Source organism: Balearica regulorum, chromosome 10, assembly GCF_011004875.1.
Source record: "Balearica regulorum gibbericeps isolate bBalReg1 chromosome 10, bBalReg1.pri, whole genome shotgun sequence".
In the NCBI taxonomy this organism is placed as follows: Eukaryota; Metazoa; Chordata; class Aves; order Gruiformes; family Gruidae; genus Balearica; species Balearica regulorum.
This window is the reverse complement of record NC_046193.1, coordinates 516,465-536,064: the sequence shown is the minus strand read 5'-3', so window position 1 is coordinate 536,064 and position 19,600 is coordinate 516,465. Positions and strand designations below refer to the sequence as shown.

General features: G+C 42.9%; 1 protein-coding gene across 8 annotated transcripts in view; it reads right to left on the bottom strand.

Moving 5' to 3' along the window:
- Positions 1 to 19,600, bottom strand: part of WNK2 (WNK lysine deficient protein kinase 2) — a 112,849-nt gene that overhangs the window by 40,418 nt on the left and 52,831 nt on the right. For 5 of the 8 annotated variants that reach the window (XM_075762641.1, XM_075762635.1, XM_075762638.1 and 2 more), the window contains exons 6-13: positions 18,916 to 19,004; positions 17,829 to 18,048; positions 14,740 to 15,028; positions 11,365 to 11,561; positions 8,521 to 8,673; positions 4,956 to 5,147; positions 3,351 to 3,890; positions 537 to 851 (exon numbers count right to left, since the gene is read on the bottom strand). In XM_075762641.1, coding sequence (XP_075618756.1) covers positions 537 to 851; positions 3,351 to 3,890; positions 4,956 to 5,147; positions 8,521 to 8,673; positions 11,365 to 11,561; positions 14,740 to 15,028; positions 17,829 to 18,048; positions 18,916 to 19,004 — 1,995 coding nt within the window. The remainder of the gene's footprint in view (positions 1 to 536; positions 852 to 3,350; positions 3,891 to 4,955; positions 5,148 to 8,520; positions 8,674 to 11,364; positions 11,562 to 14,739; positions 15,029 to 17,828; positions 18,049 to 18,915; positions 19,005 to 19,600) is intronic. The other 3 variants (XM_075762636.1, XM_075762642.1, XM_075762640.1) reach the window with 3 other exon arrangements.

Below are 19,600 nucleotides of genomic sequence, written 5' to 3'. Positions count from 1 at the left end.
CTGAAGAAACAAAAATCCCGGGGCTAGACTAGAATTCAGGCAATACAGGAGGATACAACGCCGAATGAAATGAGAATAAGGCTCAAGCTGAGGTGCATGAAGAGCTTTTACATCGTGAAGAGTCAGATTATGAAATAGTTTCTGAAGACAAATGATGGTTGGTTGCACAAGTGCTTGAGACATTTAAAACAAGACTGGACAAAACATGGATGAAACTCTACAGAACAGCTTCTTACTGACCCACAGCACTTAAAGTCAGTTCTAGCTCTGTGCGTGCCCAGCTATGGCCAGAGGTACTTAGTGCCGCTGCCTCGCTACTTCAGGGAGACATTTCGTAAGGTACAACATGCAGTTTCCAGCTTCATTTGAAACAGCCAATTTTTTGCTGACCCAGAGTTGCTAGCATCTCAGATGAGCGGCTCTGTACGGTGAGCGGGGATAATCTCCCTTGGGAAATAAGCCCATTATTTCACAGAGGAGTAAGAAAGAAGGTTAAGGGTGAAGCTGGTGAGTTACTTCAGAGGAAACGGCTCTACCTCTTGAGATGTCTCCGCGACTGCCTGGCGAGCTGAGCAGGGAGCTGGGAGCTGCTGACCCAGCGGCTGGGGGAGCTCGGGCTGAAGCTGCAGCAGACCAGAAGGCTGGAGAGGCAGACAGTGATCTATGGGGACAGGCGGACTCGCCGTAGCAAGGCTGCCATGAATCTGGGAAATGCCTTCTGGAGCGACGCGGGGAGGCAACAGTTCAGGCTGCAACTGCAAAGGCGGTGACATGACTATCGAAGGTTGCACCGGCAGCACGGGCACCTGGGCTCCAGCTTCCAAAGCGTACTGCATGTGTCCAGTCATCTGCTGTAATGCAACAGACAGCTATTAAAACAAAGCTCTGCTCAGAGCGCAGGGTACTAAAGCCACCGGAGTTCTCAGAGAAAGGATGGTAATTCTGCAGTGAGACTGTACTTGTGTGGTCTCTGCTTGGAAAGGTAACTCCTGAAGAGTTTAAACGTGCTTTGAAATGACCAAATAGAAATCTAAGGACCCTTCCTATGCAATGATGATAACATATTGCTCTATTTAATTTGTAGGCGCTATTTAATTTGTAGAAACAAAGTCATATTTTGCTAAGAAATCAAAATCTTAGATTATTAATTCATTGTCCTGAATAGTTTGCTCTGCTTTCCATGAGCCTACCACAATGTCCATGCAGAGAGAAAATATACTCTACCCATAATCTAAATAATAATCTAAAAATCTGCTACATAGATGTAGAACCAGCAGCTGGTACAGACCACACAATAACTCTTTTTTACTGAATATATACCAGGGTCTTACGGAATACATTGTTTTCCATTTGGGTTAAACATTTAAGACACAACGTAACTCTGGACAGGCTGAGCACCAAGGCCCCAGTCCTGCCAAGGCTTCCTTGTGCCACGCGTGCCAAAGGAGTTTCATTTATCTCAGTGGATTTCTTCAGCGCATTAAAATAACTCGCGTGTGTAAGCATGTTGTGGGAACTGGACGGATGCGATTAGCCGCCAACTACCTTAGAGACTATGCTGTTATTCTGTGTAACAGTTCTGTTGAGTTGTACATTTAGGAACAGAACATTCTCCTTTTAGGTACATCGTGTATTTTTCCAAGGGGACTGAGCTTGTGGGAAGAGGAAAAAGGAAAGAAAGGAAAATATGGAAGAAAAAAGGCTTTTTTGTACTAGGCGAAACTCTGCCTAATTTTTACTTTTTTGAAGTATCATCACATAGAGATTTAGACTATTTGGAGAATATATTTTTTTAAAAAATATCAAGACTCAGATGAGAACTAGGCCACATGATTTCATTACTGCATGCTCTCTGCAGATTCTGGATAGGAGCCAAAATTATTATTCTAGGTTTTAACATGGATGAAAATAAAGACGTGATCTGCTTCGCAACACACAACAGTTACGCGACTGCCTAAGTGGAGGTTGTTAGAATAGCAACTGTGGTGTACATTGCAGAAGAACAGTGACTTTTTTTTTTTTAAGTCTTGCATAACTAGAATAATTCACAAAATGTTTGAATGTATAATTTACCTGGGCAAAACTCAGAGGTGCTAAACATCAACTGCCAAAACAGCGCTGCATTGGAAAGCCTTTATTTACAGAAATACCTCCCCATTAAAAGTACTTTAAAACACAGAACAATGTATTTTTGAATATTCCTCTGGACTTGTCCATTTTGTTTCTAATAGTTATTTTTTATCCTAAAAAAACTACTGTGCAATTCTGCCATGCATATTCCATAGATAATGTCTGTGTCGGGGCGGTCTGGGAGTATCAGTTCCCAGTTTTGGTGCGTGCTACGCTTGCTGTGCGTAAGGGCCCTGATTCAATTCCCTCTAAAGCCATTGGAAACACTACGGCTAACGAGCTCAGCGGCAACTGTCTCAGGCTCTGTGTTGTTGTGTTGGTCACAAACAGTATTTCCGTACCAAATATACGGCTGAAGAGAGAAACTTAAAAATGATGTACTACTACTTTGAAGATGCCACGATATGGCAGGTTGAAATGGGATGTTATGAATTTTAATCAATATGTTATGGCAAAGCGATGTAGTAGAACACAGATTTTCAAGAATGCTATTATTAACAGATTTAGTGCTCCCTCCTGCTTGGGTCAGACTGCATTTCATGTTGTCATATCACAGATGTGGCAATAGAAATATTTACAGACTCTGTCAACAAGTCCTGATCCAGTTCCCTTGTAAACGGTGCCAACAGCGGAAGCTCCAATTTACACTTCGTTCCTTTTAAGGGGGAAAGGGGTCGTCACTCTTGCGTGACAGACCTCTTCCATGCGGTTTTCTGGAGTTGTTATCGAATGGCCGTTTTCCCCTTTACTGTTTTAAAGCAGTTCTACATCAAAACAACTCTCTCACTCCTGCCAGCTCGCCCGTGTTTTGCCAGGAGCATGCACCAGCCTATGCATCGTGCAAAGGTGGCCGTGGGGCTGCGCAGCTGCTGGCACGGCTCTGACTGTTCTCCTGCCACAGGGGAATGACAGCTCACACGTTTCGTGTTTGGGGCGGGAGAAGGAAGAGGCAATTCAAAGGTGTTCTTGTCTGCTCATTTTCCAAAGCCCGTTTGAGTATTTCTTACGCCTTCATAGTCCCCTCTCCCTGGACTGAGACCTCACCTGCTTCACCAGCAACCACCTCCAGGATTGAGGTCAAGAAGCTAACAAAACACCTTAAGAGCAAGGAAAAAGACCTCCCTGGCACGTGTTTGCACCGGAGCGAGCCCCCGGGATCGTCTGCATTCAGTAACCACCCTACGGTCCAGCATCGACACTGCCCACGCCCGGCGGATTACCTGGTGACCAGCCCCGGGCGCAGGCAAAGTCTGGTCTGAAGGATGGATTACGCTCGGCTGAAGCGCCTGAGGAGGTGGCGGTTGCTGCGGCTGGGACACTGCTGGCGTGCTCTGCGCGTGATGGGGAGAGGGCGCTTCGCTCTGAATGATCTGCTGGAAGGCGGTCTGGTACATCTGCTGCTGGGGCAGCTGGGGCACCCCGGGATGCGGTGGCAGCGCCGGCACTCCCGGCGGAGCCACAGCAAGCAACGGTATCGTCGCGGCTGACATATTTGGCACTATTGTTTGGCAGGGTAAGACCAAAGAAGCCACGGTCGTATGAGGAAGGTTGACTGCCTGCATGGGGAGGGCGGGGGAGTTCGGTGCCATAGGCAGAGCGGGGTTCATGGGGAGGCTGGGTAAAATCACGGCTGGAGCAAAATACTGAGAAGGAGCAGGTATGGGGGGCACGTTTGCAGCAGGTATATCAGAGAGGTTTGGAGGAAGGCTGTCAAGTCCTGCCAGAGGAGTAATTGCAGGAATGACAGGAAACTGAGGAATCTGAAAAAAATATAATATCACATAAATTGCAAGTGCTTTCACTGACGGTACAAAGCAGTTTCATTTGCCATACAAGTACGTAAAAATCACCCGTGCCATGATGATAATTATGTCTGTTTGTTAATCACTTCCATTCATTTCCTGAGGTTTATAAACAGTAATAAAAACTGATTTATGCTTAAATCATTAAAAAAAAATAATCCATTTCGGGGGACATGTTTTTATACCTTAGAAGCTTAAAACTCTTTCTAACACTAGCTTGAAGCCTTCAAGAAACATACTAATCAAAAGCTGCTTTCATTTTATCAGCAATGAAAAGGAATCAGACCAGGCAAAATGCAAAAACTCTTTCATGCAAAATTCAGTAAGACAATTTAAAACCCTTGTCTTTAAACAGGTTGGCTGCAACCCAGGCAGCACGGAAGATCCCGAAAAAGGGTTTTTACAATCAAAACTTCCCCGTGACGTAGCAGACCGTAACTACCCTGTCATCGTGGAAGCTGCTTGCTGCTTCTCTTTGGCGCAAGCCGCTTCACATCACGGTGGCGGTCACTAGCAAATGCACTAAGAGCACGAGCAAACCCTGCCAGGCCAAGGCAAGGGTCTGTCCCTGCTGCCAAAACCAGAGACAGGGCTGAGGGCTAGGGAGGGGGGCGGGCGATGGGGAACATGGTGATGTGGGGAGCTCAGAAAGAGAAAAAAAAAAAAGGGCAACTTCTCATGCTCTTAAGCCTGGGATGGGGAAGAGAGTGTGCCAGAGGGGAAGGTGCAAAAAAAACCAAACAACAAACAAACAAAAAAAGCAGTTATTGCAATTTTGTAACTGCCATTAATTGGATTCTCTAGGCATGACACAGGATTGTTCACAAAGATGATTTTTGCTTCATCAGACAAAAACAAATAGTAAAGAAAAATACAGGAATTAGGAAAAAGCTATATTCTTATTGACCAATTAAATTGTCATGCAGTCAAAATAGCCACATCAAAACTGAAAACCGTGTTAATTATTAGCTGGAAAGCTTTACTCAAAGGGATGTATTCAGGGGTAGTTTTCAAAGCTGTTACCTGGGAAGGGGCCACCGGGGGAAGCTGTGGCACGGTAGAAATCTGAAGGGGTTTCAGCGGTGTGCTGCTGGCTGCCACCGGGGAGCTCTGCGGCTGGTACGGGGGCAAGAGATGGGGCGCGGGCTGGATCGGGCAGACCGGCTGGCTGGCAAGCACCTGCTGCAGAGAAGCTTGCTGTGACATGGGTGGCTGCTAGGAAAGAAAAGAGTAACAATAAAAAAGGTTACGTAGCCTGTATATTACGAAAGAAGCGGTTCACTGGACACAGTCATCCGTGTCTCTCGCAAGTTCAAGCTGTGCAAGCGGAACAGAACTGCCGCTCGGAGCAGGGGTGGTTTATAGAAGAGAAGGGCGATCCTCATTTAAACACTGTACGGGAGCCTGTGTTTAAAGCACACTTAAATGCAAGATACATTACCTGAAAAGACAAGTTCTAACTGTCTTGGAAAGGTTATCTGTAATGACTCAGACTCTTTAAATCCCAGAGATTGTTCTAGTTGGCCCTATAAAATCCCCACCTACTAACTGCAAAGATTCCTACTATGCAGATTATACACAGCTAATCTTGGCATTCAAAAGCAGACTACATAATGTAGCAGGCATTGAAAAACATAGCGCTTATTATCTGAGACATGAATAAAGCACAATAATTACAGTAAAACCTGGATCCCAGTTATTTCTGAGGTGCCGTAGTAACAACGTGGCAGCCAAAAAAGCAGTTTTACCCTTCCAGGGAAAATGGTGCTCCACTGGCTTGCCAGATTTCATACAGAACAGAAATAAAAAGCTGCACTGAAGCTGAAAATAAGCAGTAAAACTTCCACATTTTCCACACTACCAGTATCTCCTTCTTCAGCTCCCCTAATTAATGTTGAAAGTACTTAGAAAAGTCTTCTGTGCAGGGCAGCGAGGCACCGAGTTGGCACTGGACTGACCTACTCTGGACCACAGGATGATCGCTTCACACGGGCTCTGCAGCGCACAGAGCCCAACACCATGTAACTGTAAAATGGGCAGCCAAGCGTTATAACCTTTCTCCTTTGCCGCTTCCACCATAAATCAGTATCGTCATGTTTTGCTCTGCACTTTTGTAGTAGCAGAATTCTTCAACCTGAGTTTTTAGGTATTAATACAATAAAACTGTAGAAGATGTATCAAGGAAGCAAGATGCCATCCACCCTTAAAGAGCTAAAACGCAACAACGACTGGTAAGCCTCCAATACAAGGATCAGTGAACGAAAGAGCATTTGGTGACTGGTATCGTGCGTGGGGCTGGACGCACCCAACGCTGCAGGCAGCGCGGGACGTGCTGGAGGCGGCACTGAACAACTCTGCACAGCACCGGCTCACCCCCTGCAGTGTTTATTAGTCCTGAGTATTCAGCTTGCCACATTAAAGAAAAAAAAACCCTATGAGGTGGCTCTGTATGGCAGTTTCTGCCATTCCAGGTTTTGGGAGAGCAGGGGTGTTTATGCACTCAAAATCCCAAACTCGAGGGAATGGCGGTGCTGACGGGAGGCTCGGCAGGAGCTGGCCCTGGTGAGGAGACAGAGCAAAGCAGCCGAGACAGAGCCCACGTCAGCGTCTGGGGACCCTGCTCACCCCACAGAACGAGCTCTGCAACACGGGAAACTCTGGCCAGACCCGACCCGAGGAGCAGAACAAGCACGTGCGCACGGTGCCAGGCTGGAGCGAAGTGCCTTGCCAGCACCCGGAGCCAGTGCAGGTACCGCAGCATCCCTGGCTGGGTTCATCTGCAGCTCAGGCAGGCTGCCCACAGGTAATGGGGGATTGAGCACGCTGACACATGCTGTCCAACCCACCTTCACCTCGAGACGGTGGGGTTTTCTGCATTAAAAGCAGAAAAATTGAGCTCATGGAACCATGTAGCTTCCTGAAGTCCCCATTTCAAATTCAACTTGTGTTTTACAAAATGCTTCTGAATTGGATGAGGGACAGGGAGGGGAAAATATCCAAATGAATTACGCTAACTTTGCCTCATTACAACCGTAACTTTATAAATGCACAGATACCCACATTGGGAAAAAAGAAAAAAAAACAGAAAGGAAAAAAAACAGAGAGAGGAGATGCAACATTGATCCCATGTGTCTGAGCCATCAGTGTATATTCATACAAGATCAATACATTTCATTCTGTTAGGCAGATGAATTTCCTCACCCTTCTGTTGACCTGCCCTACCGTTCATCTCCAAAAGACTGCAGATCTCCGTGCTCACAGCATCGGGCCTGGAGATGCTGGGAACACCAGACCTGCTTCTGCCTCTGAGGCACACAGGTGCTCTGGGAAGTTCTGCACAGAAAACTTCATCACTTTACCTATTTCTGTCATCATAATACTGTAAAAAGTCAGTCTTTTATTGGGCTTCCTGGCAAGATTAGGAAAAAAAAAAAAAGACACGCTAGTTATTAAATCCTTTTACTATCAGGGATCGAATTATTTCAAGAGACAGCAGTGCTGTGAGGAAAGGGCATGCAAAAGAATTGAGCAAATTGGGCAAATATCCTATTGCAAACCAGCGTTTACTCATGGGGGGAAAATAAACAACAGATTTTGAACTGTCAGCATAAAGCTCCAGAGGCCCCTGGAGAGATCTGCGTAACTGGTGAGGTCCTGAATTTGCAGAAGTGTAAAATTTTTGGCTGAGAAAACTGTGAGAATATCACTGCCCATTAGAAAAAATCCTGATATATGACGAAACTTCACATAAGCATGTTTTTTGAGGAGACCAAGTGACATTGTTCCTATGCTGATGCTTTCAGAAGAATAGGGCACGTTAAAAAAAAAAAGCAACCTGTGAGATAAATGTTGATAACTAAAAAGGTCTGGAGAGGTATGGCACATGCCAGTCAAAGTATAGAGACACTCCTCAGCCCCGTCAACAGTTTCTACTGAAGGAAGCCAAGCTTTTGGTGGACCACAAAAACGAGCCAGGAATTACCACGTATGACTGCATCCCTCAGCCTGCCGCCACCTCTGCACCAGGAGCTGCCCGAGAGGTGTTTTGTAAATACCTCGGAGTAATTGGGGGGGGAATTTGGTAATTCAAAATTCACAAAGAATTATTATGTGGAGACAATTTGGAGGACAGACTCTTCTCTTGGAAGATAAAGCTACTGGCTGGATGCCTATACTGAGCTATATTTAACACGCATGCACAACTCAAAAATCAGCATCACTGAGGAGTCAAAGACAATTGACACCAGGCAACGGAGTCTCTTTCTAACCTTTCAGAAAGGAGGTGCCAAATAATAACAATGCAAAATGAATCAAAAACTATTCAGTTTTTAAGGACCAAGACAGTACACTGAAATCAGTGCAAGGTTTCAAGGTGACGCTGCTCAGCCACAACAGAAGAGCAATCTTAACCTACATCGAGACGTTCCAAGGTATCATGCGATGACTGTCCCCAAGCACTGTCCCCAAGCCCGTTACTCTCCTCACCCTTAAAGCTGATGCCCTTTGCCCCATCCCTCAGCCTCTCCAGCAGGTACGGGCTGGAGCAGAGCACGGGTAAGGAACGGGAGGAGAAAAGCCAAGCTCTCACCTGCTGACCAGCCAGCCCCGGCTGCGGCTGCCCCAGCGGTAGCGAGGCGACGGTGGTGGGCTGGACGACGGGGAACGGCATCGCTGGCTCCTGGTAGTGCTGGGGCCGCTGGGACACCACCGCGGGCGCAGCCTGAACCGCGGGGAGGCCAGGCTGCAGGAGGGAGAGCACTGCTTTAGAGAAGAGCAACCCTCACGGGAAGAGTCACTACAACTGTTCATCAGGAACGCAACTGCAAGTGAACAGTCTGCTTGGTTCAAAACAGAGGGGGGAAAAAGCATGAAAAGTTATCTGCAAGGAATGGAAATTATTTCATCTAAAAACATCGGCAGATTCCAAATAAGACAACCAAACTGCATTGCATTGCTCTCTGGAAGCAAGCATGCAGACCAGTAAAACCAGCGAAAGCACACACACAGAGTGACTGAGGATCTACCAACAGCAAACCCTTAACTGGGTGAAACAGAAATTCATCTTCAGAAAGATTTTTGTGATTTCATAAACAAACTTTATCTTCCAAAAAAGCAGGTAATTTACTTGAAATGGATGACAAGAAAATGAATAGAGAAATGACAAACAAATCAAAACCACAGTGGAAGTGAAAACAACAAAAAAAAAGAAAATAAATTCAGATAAGGTTTGCAACAGCAGCAGTTCTCCAGAACTTCAGCTCAAAGCAGATAAATTAAAAACAAACAGTATGTCAGACAGGCTCATAAACCTAAAAAAACCATCTACTACAGCTCCAGTTATGTGCTTGTTATCTTGGTAAATAATCTCCCAGATAAATACAATGATTTTATATTTTTTTCCTGGAAAATGGAAGGTTTTGACTCAGACTTTTATTTCCTGTGTTTGCTGAGATTTTCAATGCTTGGAACTTTCCACATAAGTTGTTGCAGGCAGAAAAAAAATATGGAAACCCCATCCAAAAATAAAAAGCTATGAGAAATATTTTACTCATGAATAAAGGTTATTATCTTTTCAAGCCCTCAATCATGAAAAAAGTAATGCACTTAGGGTAAAATTACTGAAACCTATCAATGGAAAGAATGAGTCTGCTCTAAAAGACTATGCTGCACAGCTCAATTTAATAATAAAAAAAATCTGCGCCAAGATGTGCCTTTGGAGTGTTATATTTAGAGCCGGGAAGGCAGTGCTTCAGGTGAACCAAGAGGAAGGACGCATCCCAGCAGCCGTGCACACGTAGGAAAGGTGGTTTCCACAGCGGAGGGACCTGGCTACGGATGCCAAGGCTGAATTATTTTCCTTCACATAATCAGAGTCAGGTTTCAAAACATTCACAAAATACAGTTCATAACTTCTTGCAGGCATTCTGGAAAATGTAAGGTAAAACCAGGGAAAATGATGCACTTCCCATGTATGTAGGGTAAATCTGGATCAAGCAGGAAAACACCATTGGTCCTGGATTTTATTTTTCCTTCTCTTAAGTCAAATAGGACGAAACAAAAAAAATTAACCTACCACATCATTACTGTCATTTTTACTAGGCAGGTTGCTTCCACTGCTTGGGGCAGCTGCAGCCACTGATGTGCTCTGCGCCAGCGGTGTTTTGCCAGCACAAACCTTCCAACAGGGCTGGGGCTGTCCAGGCACACCGGCTTCTCCGCCGGAGGAGGATGCAGAAGGTTTCCTGCAACTCTTGCAGATCTCACAGGAGAAGAACCGGTCTTTTGGCTAATTTCATATTGTAAAGATTCACATAACAGGGGCAGGTCTAAACTTCTGCCACATGGCCCGCTGATCTGGGGACGTGGTTGAGACACCAAGTTCTCTGGGAGTTGGCTACCTGGAAAGCGAGCTCTTTCAACAGGCATCGAGACTTCTGACACGGTTTGATCTTGGCCAGACTGAAAAGAACAGGGTAGGCATGTCTGAGGAGGCTGCCGAGAAGCTATCAGCTCCATAGCGTGCACAGAGGTCCCTGGTGCCACCAGAGGCGATGCGCCTGCTTCCTCTTCGCTGGTCTGCAGATACAAGTTCTCCTCTCCCGGTCCTTGGGTTGCATCTAGAGTCAAAGCCACGATGGGGTCGCTGTGGCAGCGAAAAGTGGTGCGAGCACTGCCTGCCGTGTGTAACAGGCACAGGCTGGAACTGGAGCACGGTGCTGCCACAGCTTCTGAAGGACACGACGTGCTTGTGGTGTGCCTCGCCCTGGAAGCGCCTGAAGATTTATGTTCACTCGCATGTGTTTGTTCTTGCACCACTAGTTCCATTAATTGCTTTTGGTCAAGGTCATAACGGCATGAAAATGGGAGCAAGCGTGAACGTCTGACTGGGCTACCAGCACCTGGTTTTGGAGCCTCAGTAATGGCTGTACGTCACCGTCTCTGTGCAAGATCAAATCCGAACCCAGAAAGGCAGTGACTGGATGTTTGACCTTTGTCACAACTGGAAGAAACATCAGACCCAAGAGGCTCTTGAACAAATGAAGGAACAATAACGTGTGGCTATGCTGACAGTGAGCAAAACCCAACAAAGCAGTTCGCAAATATGTGCATGAGTTTAAAATTAATCATTGCAAAGCTACTAATGTAGTTCACAGCAACAATGGATTGGTGATAAGCTTTTTTATGGAAACTATGACAGCTGCCAGCGAAGCATTTCTTCAGAATGGCAAATCTAGCTAGACATACAGCATCTACTAGGCGCACATTTCAGATCAACTGGAAGGTATTACACTAAGCAAGTCACCATCAGCAGGGCTGAGTGAGGAATATATAAAGCAAGCCCTGGAATCTGCGCCTCCTGAAAACAAGAGTATAAACGAGCCATTAAGCATGATCTAGGATACAAAACTATTTCAAAAAGGTTTGGACTTACTCCGGAGGGCTGCTGGTAGTGCCCCAGCTGCTGAAGGCTATGGGGCACAGCCTGGCTCTCGCTCAGAGGGGGGCTGTACACCCGTTGGATAGCCGGAGGTGCCGGGTCTGGCAGAGACGAGTAGATGACGCTTTGCTGGCTGCTTTGGGAGTCTGAATAAACAGTGGACCCCTGGCCACTGTCAAATGTGCTGTCAGCTGAAAGAACAGTATTTTTTATTAAAAGCTCAACAATTCCAAACATTCAAGTAATGATTTTTAGAGCAAGGTCAACACTAGTTTACGTAATTAGCATTTTTACTACCCTAGCCCTTTCCGTTATATAAATAAATTATACAACACAAATGTTATTTTCTACTAAAGGCACATACTGCTTCTCTTAAGCCAAAAACCATCCCCGTGGATTTCTGTGCACGATGATATTTTAGGCACATTGATATTTCCTTTAAAGGGCATAAGGTTGACATTAAGAACTGCAGACGTTTATAGATTTTGCAGGATGAAAGGAAAGGAAACCCCAACTGTAATATTCGTAGCAGATCATGGGCTCTTTTGGAGTTAGATCTCCCTGGGATGCACTGGCTTTAACACCTTTTTTTATTAGTAGCACTGAAAATTACAAAATTCTTTCTACTGTACGCTTTACTAGTTCAGCAAATCATACCCTACTTGAGTATATAGCCATACCTCAAGACAAAGAACAGATAACAAAATAATTTGCAGGTTTGCAGTGATTTAGGAGTACAATTCAGAGCTCTGTCAGAGTTTCTCATGCAGAGTGTTTGCCCAGCTAACCTGCAGAACTACACGGTTATGGGTACTGGGCAAGCATCGTATCTTTTGTCCAACGGAAATAAATCTTTTAACCATACCATTGAGTATTACTGATTTTATAATGTCATTTCATCATTTTTGAAGCCTGTAAAGTACAGGTGCCCAGTTCCTCTTTAGCATAAGCTACTGTTTTCTTTGTTTGAGAAATGTAATGAAACAATCAAGACCACAGCTACAAGTATCCAAAAGACAAATAGCTTGTAACAGAGATTTAAAACTCAAAACTAAAAGAAAACTAACACAGTTACAAAAAATGGCTTGAATTACAGCTAAGTTTAAACGCTATTTCTTTTTCTGACACTTCCTATGTTCTCTGTTCTTCCATATTATAAATAAGGTTTTACTTATTTAGCTTTTAAATGAAAAAATATTTTTCAATAGCAGAGATGACATTTTTCCTCAGTATTCACAAACTATTCTCCCAACTGTTTGTTGGTGGGGTTTTTTGGTTTTTTTTTTTGTGGGTTCCCCCCCCAAAAAAATTAAACTCCCCTCTATTTATTCAACTCATTTCTAAAAAGATTCAACATGGCCCTACTCTAAGGCAGCAGGGATTTCTGCCGCATACACACTTCCATTTTATTACAAACAATTATTCAAGACCTCAAAGGAAAAAAAAAGTGTATGATGGTAGAGTGCTGAAGTAAAAGCTGTGAGTCAGTGTCAGATTTTTATAGAACAATTTGCATTTGCACACATGAAGTTATTAATTTACATTTTTACATTTGACCTCAGATTATTATATGAATTGGTAGAATATAGAGGTCTTAGGCCTCACATCATCAAGAAAACGTTCAAAGACATCTGACTGAATTGTTGAGGAGGAGTAGGAAATAAACTGGGGGGGTTTATATTTAGTACAAGATTCTGCCAACTCATGTCCAACAGAACCATGGGAGGCACAAGTAGCCTCATTGTACCATTGGAAACAAAAAGAGTCGTAATTATGGTGTTTCTCAAAGGAATTAGATAGCATGAAATAAGTGCATGATGCAAAAAAATGAAATGAGATCAATTTAGCTTCAGAAAAAAAGCTTTGTGAATCCTGCAATATTCTGAGAGTTATGCAAATATAGTCATTTCTCATATCTTGTTAAAGGTTTGTTTTCTTGTAGAGGGATGCTTGGTTATTTTCGTATTCAAAGCAGACCTCTGTATAGCAATTTATACAATACCTGAATTAAAGCAGCAGCTGTCTCTTTGCTAAAGATAATGCATCTTTAATTTAAATATGGTTACATAAAAGTCCAGAACAATAAAACAAACATTATGATAATAGTTTAGTAGCAAAATACGTACATCAGATTTTACCAGAAAAACTGGATAGAAAATAACTCTCATAAAATTTCAATTCTTCCAAGCTAAAAATATGTGGCAACGTTTCCTTCAAGATGTTTAAAAGTATATATAAATTAAGATTTCAATACCAGAGCTTGACTTGGTAGAAGAGGTTGATTTTAGGGGACAGAGACAGGAACAAGTTACTTTAGGTAAATAAAACCACTACTTCCTCATGCCGTGCTGTTTGCTGGAGCTACATCTGATGCTCAGAAATAAAAGAAAGAAACAAAAAGCTCCGCAAGCAAAGCCAGATAGTTCCTTATTCAGAGATAGACCAAAGACAGTGCTTGGAATTAAAACGGGAGCTGTAAATCCACCTGTCTTGAAATAGCCCAGTGATCACCCTTGAGCCAGCCCCCAGCTGAATGTGGAGAGTTGGCAGATCATCAGCTTGGATGAATGAGAGCAACTACCTACTCTGACCTGCCATAACAAGATCAAACCATCCCCTTGCTTCATGCCCACAAGCTCAGGACAAAACAGAGAGCCTTGAGGAACAGGGAGAGCCCTCGCATCATGATTAAGGACCTGGATAATAATTACAGCATCAACCCATCAGGTCTGGTGCTCCCAGCTTGCATGACCAAAACACAGCTGATACTTCCGACAAAACAGGGAAATCTTTAATTACATTGTGTAACCTTCAGAGATTATTTTTTTTTTCTGCTGTAGACCTTAGCACAAGTTCACAACAAACTTCACACAAGCCATCAAGAGTAACTCAGAAAACACAAGAAACTGCAGAGCTCTGGTTTGAGCAAGGTATGCTTGTGGATAAACATCTCCACATTGCCAACACCATTTGAAAAAGCCACCAAGTCACTCTGACCAGTTTGGTGCCAATTCAACTTCTGCAGGCTCTGAAATTGTGTTTCACACAAACTTGGTGTTGATCCCACCACTTGACCCAGAAAATATGTATTTCTTGTGTCTAGCAGCAGGTCTCCTTGCTTTCCTACTGACAAATATGTTTTCTGCATTTATGGCTACGGAACAAGGAGCCATCTCTACATAATAGAGTTTTTCTTGCAACTTTTTTTCTTTCAAAACTGTTACGCATCTGTCTGAGATGCTCGTGTTCTTTGAGCTACTGTGCAAAACCACGCAGAGCAGCTCATCTCCCCCCCGAGCTCAGATCATTGTTGATTTTTACCCGAGGACGTTCATTACCACATGCGTACAAAGCCAAGGCGAGACTTACACGCAACAGACGTGACGCTGGTGGGCAGGTTTTGCTGAAAGGGATGCTGGTCTGCCTCTGGCTCCTCCGACTCCGACAGGACATGGTGACCAGTGTGAGAAAGGTAGGTGACCTGGACCTGCTGTGCATGCGGCGTCTTCAACTTCTCCAGACATTCGGAGTCCCGCCGTTCCTCTGACTGCATCCTAGGCCAAATTCTCTCTCTTCTCCATAGTATTAATGCTACTCTGTCACGTATTGACTTCGCAACTATCTTGAGATCATTTTCATGAAAAAATCCAGAGTCAATCTACAGAGGAGGCACAAACTTAGCAAGATTATGTGTGTACGGATGTGTATGCACACACGCGTACTACTCGAATCTCTTCCTAACAGAGAAAACATCAGTTTGATGTAACATGAATTACATATTTATTCCTCACAAGAACAGGAACTCAAAATTTGGATGGGTTTGGGTTTTTTTTTGAATAAAACTTCTATCCCAAACACAATTTAAAACAACAATATGCAATTTCTAAGATCTGAATATATATTGGGTCACTTTATTCACCAGTTAACATCCATTGAGAAGAGAGCAAGTTTAACTGCAGATAGATTTTTTTTGTTGTTTGGTTGGGTCTTTTTCGTTGTTTGGTTGGGTCTTTTTCCCCTTTGGGAAGACTAACAAAATAGTCAAAAGATGCAAAACCCACCTTTGAAAAATGCTCTTTGAACAACGCAACTGGAATAAACTGTACTATCCCTAAATCAGAATTTATTGCCTTAACCTTTCCAGTATACCCAAATTGCTGTGCTTGATATCACAGCAATTCATGAAGGAAAAGATGTTAACAGAATTTTGTCTCAAATGAACTCCTCTGAAATGGTGAAGTCAGTTCGTGCTGATTGACTTTTATAAAGAAAAAGCCTATCATTGAGTCAAATGCAGGCTGTTCACATTTGACTGAAAAGGGGACCAGGCTTTCTCAGAATTCAACTGCTCAACAGAAAATGGAAATTCATTTTTGTGCCATTTGTTTGCATAATCTCCTACAGCATAGGATATGAAATTTAGTTTAATAATGACCTACCAGAGATTTCTCTGCTCTCCCTACATTCCTAACGTGCATATTCTACAGATTTGGAAGCACTTATATGCATGGAAGAAATCTAAAGCTTTTCCTTCTTCGCTCTTGCCCAAACACAAGAGAGGTTTTACAGCTTAGATTTTTGCTGTTTAAAATGAATAGGTGCAAAGCAGCTTAAAACACAGCTGCAGATGGGTATGGGTATTTTCCACTGCCTATGCCCTCGGACCTTACTGACGTTCCTGAACCGATGATCCAGCAAACGGCAACAACAGAAGGGAGAACCACCACACAGGTCCAGAGAACCTTGTATGGTACTAACACGCTCAGCAAATTCTTCGTGACGAAGCTTAATGGGAAGGCACTGAAAACCTGCCACATTAACAGTTTTTCTAAACAATTCTTATTCCTACGTCTCTATATGGAGACCGGTTAAAGTTTAATGAAGACATGCTATTTTACAGCACCCACTGGTTGTGCAAGGTAACTTCAGGCTGCAAACCCACCAGAACGTTTCAAGTTCCTTTGCCCACACCATTTGGACAGGCTGGGACGCCTGACTACTGAAACCCCATCCATAACCATCAATAACTCCCTGTACGCAAAAGGTCTCCTGCATTCTTCTCTTCCACAACACATAAAGCAACACAAATTGATGAAAGCACACGGCTTTGGTGTTCACAATTCACAATAAAGGCTAGAAAAAGACATTTAGGAATAAATGTCTCCCTTTGCCCCCAAAAGCCTCAAGTTCAAAAGCGTTTCATATGCAGTCACTCACATAACTGTTAACGTAATAGTAAAAGATAGGTTTTAAAATTATTCAGGAAAGAGTATAGTATCACAGTAGTTTGGGAGTGATCCTTTTAAATATACTTTTACGAGAATTATTTCCTCTTCAAAACAAAAAATCACAACTATGGGCCAAGTAACCTACAGAACTATCAAAATTCCAAATATTGCCATAAATATTCAAATGCAAAATATAACAAGAAGTAACTGTACCAGAGCAACTTTTAAATTAAATGAGTTCTGTAACAACACATTCCTCAAAAAAACATTGGATCTGCTGCAAACTAACGACAAGACGGAGAAGCCTGAATTTCTCCCACAAAATTTGGTGAAGAGTCCAAGCGTAGTAAGGCAATGTTATCAAAATGAGTGCCTCCTAAGTGGAACAGGAGTGGTGACGACAATGCCATTAAATGGGATCCCTTGGGATTTAGATTACAACAGGAACATTTCTGCAAGCACAAGAAAATTCAGACCCTTGACTCGGTGCTTGCTGATTCTATGTCTCCCTGACACAGAAAACCTAAACAACTGCAGTAAAGACATCATTAAATACGAGTTCAAGGACTGTACAGTGAAACTGGAACACAAACCAGTTCTTCTAACAAAACCCCGTAAGTTATGAAGAAACAGAGATTCACCAAGTTAAATCTAGCTGTTAAAAAATCCAAAGCTTATTCCTAACTCCGTGCAGTGGCCTTGAAACTAGTTTCCTATTTATGTTTGCTGACAGAGGGGATGACCACAGACTTTCCTCATCTAGGTTCCTCCTAAGTACCACTGACAGAAAAGATGGAAAGAAGTGTTTTGAAGAATTCAGTGCGGAATATTTTGTGATTGAACTTTGGAACTCTCCTAATTTATTTCAAGCGGCTGTCTGAAACTAAACAGATTCCAAACAAATTTAAGACATTCAACAGCTAACAGAAACTGGCAAAAGAGTTTTCAAAATATACAAGTAGAAGAGACCTCGATGGTCCCTAAGCTATTTGAAGTGCCATTTCATGCATCTGGTTTCACACTTGGTAAACAATATTTTTCAGTTATTAGTTCTTCCCTGTTTACCCCTGTCTTGCAGCATTCATTCTAAAATCCATGCAAATTGCTTAAACTAGACACCTGCAATGGGTTAAGTCAAAGTTACTTTACCAGACTCGTTCCTGCTGTCCTTTGAGATTTATGCACTACTTTATGTATATATACATTTTTGTCAGGAGAAGTTTATTTTACCATTTCTTGTGCAACATCATCAGGAGTTTCCTTCTCCAGATCAAAAGTAAACTCAATGGCTCCATTATCTTTGGGTTTTCCTTTCAGTTTCTTAGGATCTTCTACCCAGAGTCTTAAGGCAATAGAGGATTTCCTACCATGGTCTTCTTCTGCAAGTTCCACTCTTACCCCAGTATCTTCAGCAAAAAAGGCATGGCTTAATAAATCTTTAATTTCATATCTGCAATGGATATAAAGAATATTCAAATATTGCAAGTCTTAAGCAATTTCAAAGAGGTTTGTGACAAGAAACTGCTGTTAAAGGCAAAAACATTTACAGTATGTTTGGTGATCCTTCGTAACAAATTTGTGTTCTTAGCAAAAAGACATAGGACATCCCGTGTCACTAAGGACTGCTGAAAAAATGACGTTTCCTATTTCACAAAGCTTCAGCAACATTCACGCATGATAAGCACATACAGAAATGCAGCTTACAGCTTTTTTCAACTCTTCTTGAGTATCTGAGCTTAGAGAACTAAAAAAGAGGTTCCCTCTGGGTCATCAGTTGAGGTCACTAAAAACAATATTTGTGAAAGTTGGGAAATACTGAATGGCAGACACACTCATCTAGGAAAGGCTAGTGTAAGATTAGGTTTCAAAGCCAAAGCTGGAAAGAAGGCACAATTTGTCTCCATATCCAGAGGCTAACGTCAAGGGAATCTGCTATAACAGCTTGTGGTGGGTGAAGCTACCATGTCACATTCGTGGTCAACCTCCACCACACTCGCTGCTCCACGTAGAACCTCCTGAACGAGGTTTTACGTCAGCTCTGCCGGAACGTGCTAGAAAACTCCAGCTCACATGTCCACAACAATGCTTTCCGACCTTATTCTTTGAAGCTGAGAGGTTGAGAGACACAACAACAGCATTTATTCAATTATCTGGACGTTGTATGGCAGGAAAGCAGGCAATCATTTATATTTGTATTTCCATTCTGCATTTTCTTCTGCACAGGGGAGACCAAGAGGCCAGAACAAAAATCCCCAGACAGCTTTGAAATCCCTGCACACACATTATTTAATACAAAACTGGGTTACTTGAAACAAACCTTTCTTCTTTATTTTTGCAAATGCACTCCCCAATTATCTCCTTAATTTCAGGATCAGTAACTTTCTCAAAGCTTGCTGGCTTTATACCCTGAAAGGACAGAGAAAAACAATTCAGTTTGAAAGAGAATTACATTGTATCTCTCAATTAAGGACATTTTTCCTATATTTTACATTCAATTCAGCCCTTGGAGTAGCTCATACTTCAAAGTTGTCAGTCTTAACACAAAATTGAATTGCAGATTTAGGGCTACCGTACTTCTAAGTTCCATTGCACTTCAAAATAAGCACACTAGTTTGTACGTGAACTCAGCCGTACACAAGGCAAATGTCCCTTTTTCTTTACTAACCTTTGCAAACCATTTTATCCTGTGGACTCTGAAGTCAACAGTCAAGAAGGAGCCAAATTTAAATTTTCAAAATAACTCTTTTCTGAAATTATTCCTTTTATGTTTTTTGCCTTAACTCTCAAAACACTAAGTGAATAAAGACAAATTACCGTGGTTTTCTTCAGATAGCCAGTTTCAAGAATGAGTCAAAAATACCTTGGAATATTCCATATTCCTGTTTCCCAAAAATCTTTTGCTTTTCTGTGTCCCCATTCTCCAACACCTCCACCACTGCCAAAAAAAACCCCAATACCAAGCAAGGGAGCAGAGGAATATGCCCAACAGCTCAGTGATGTTC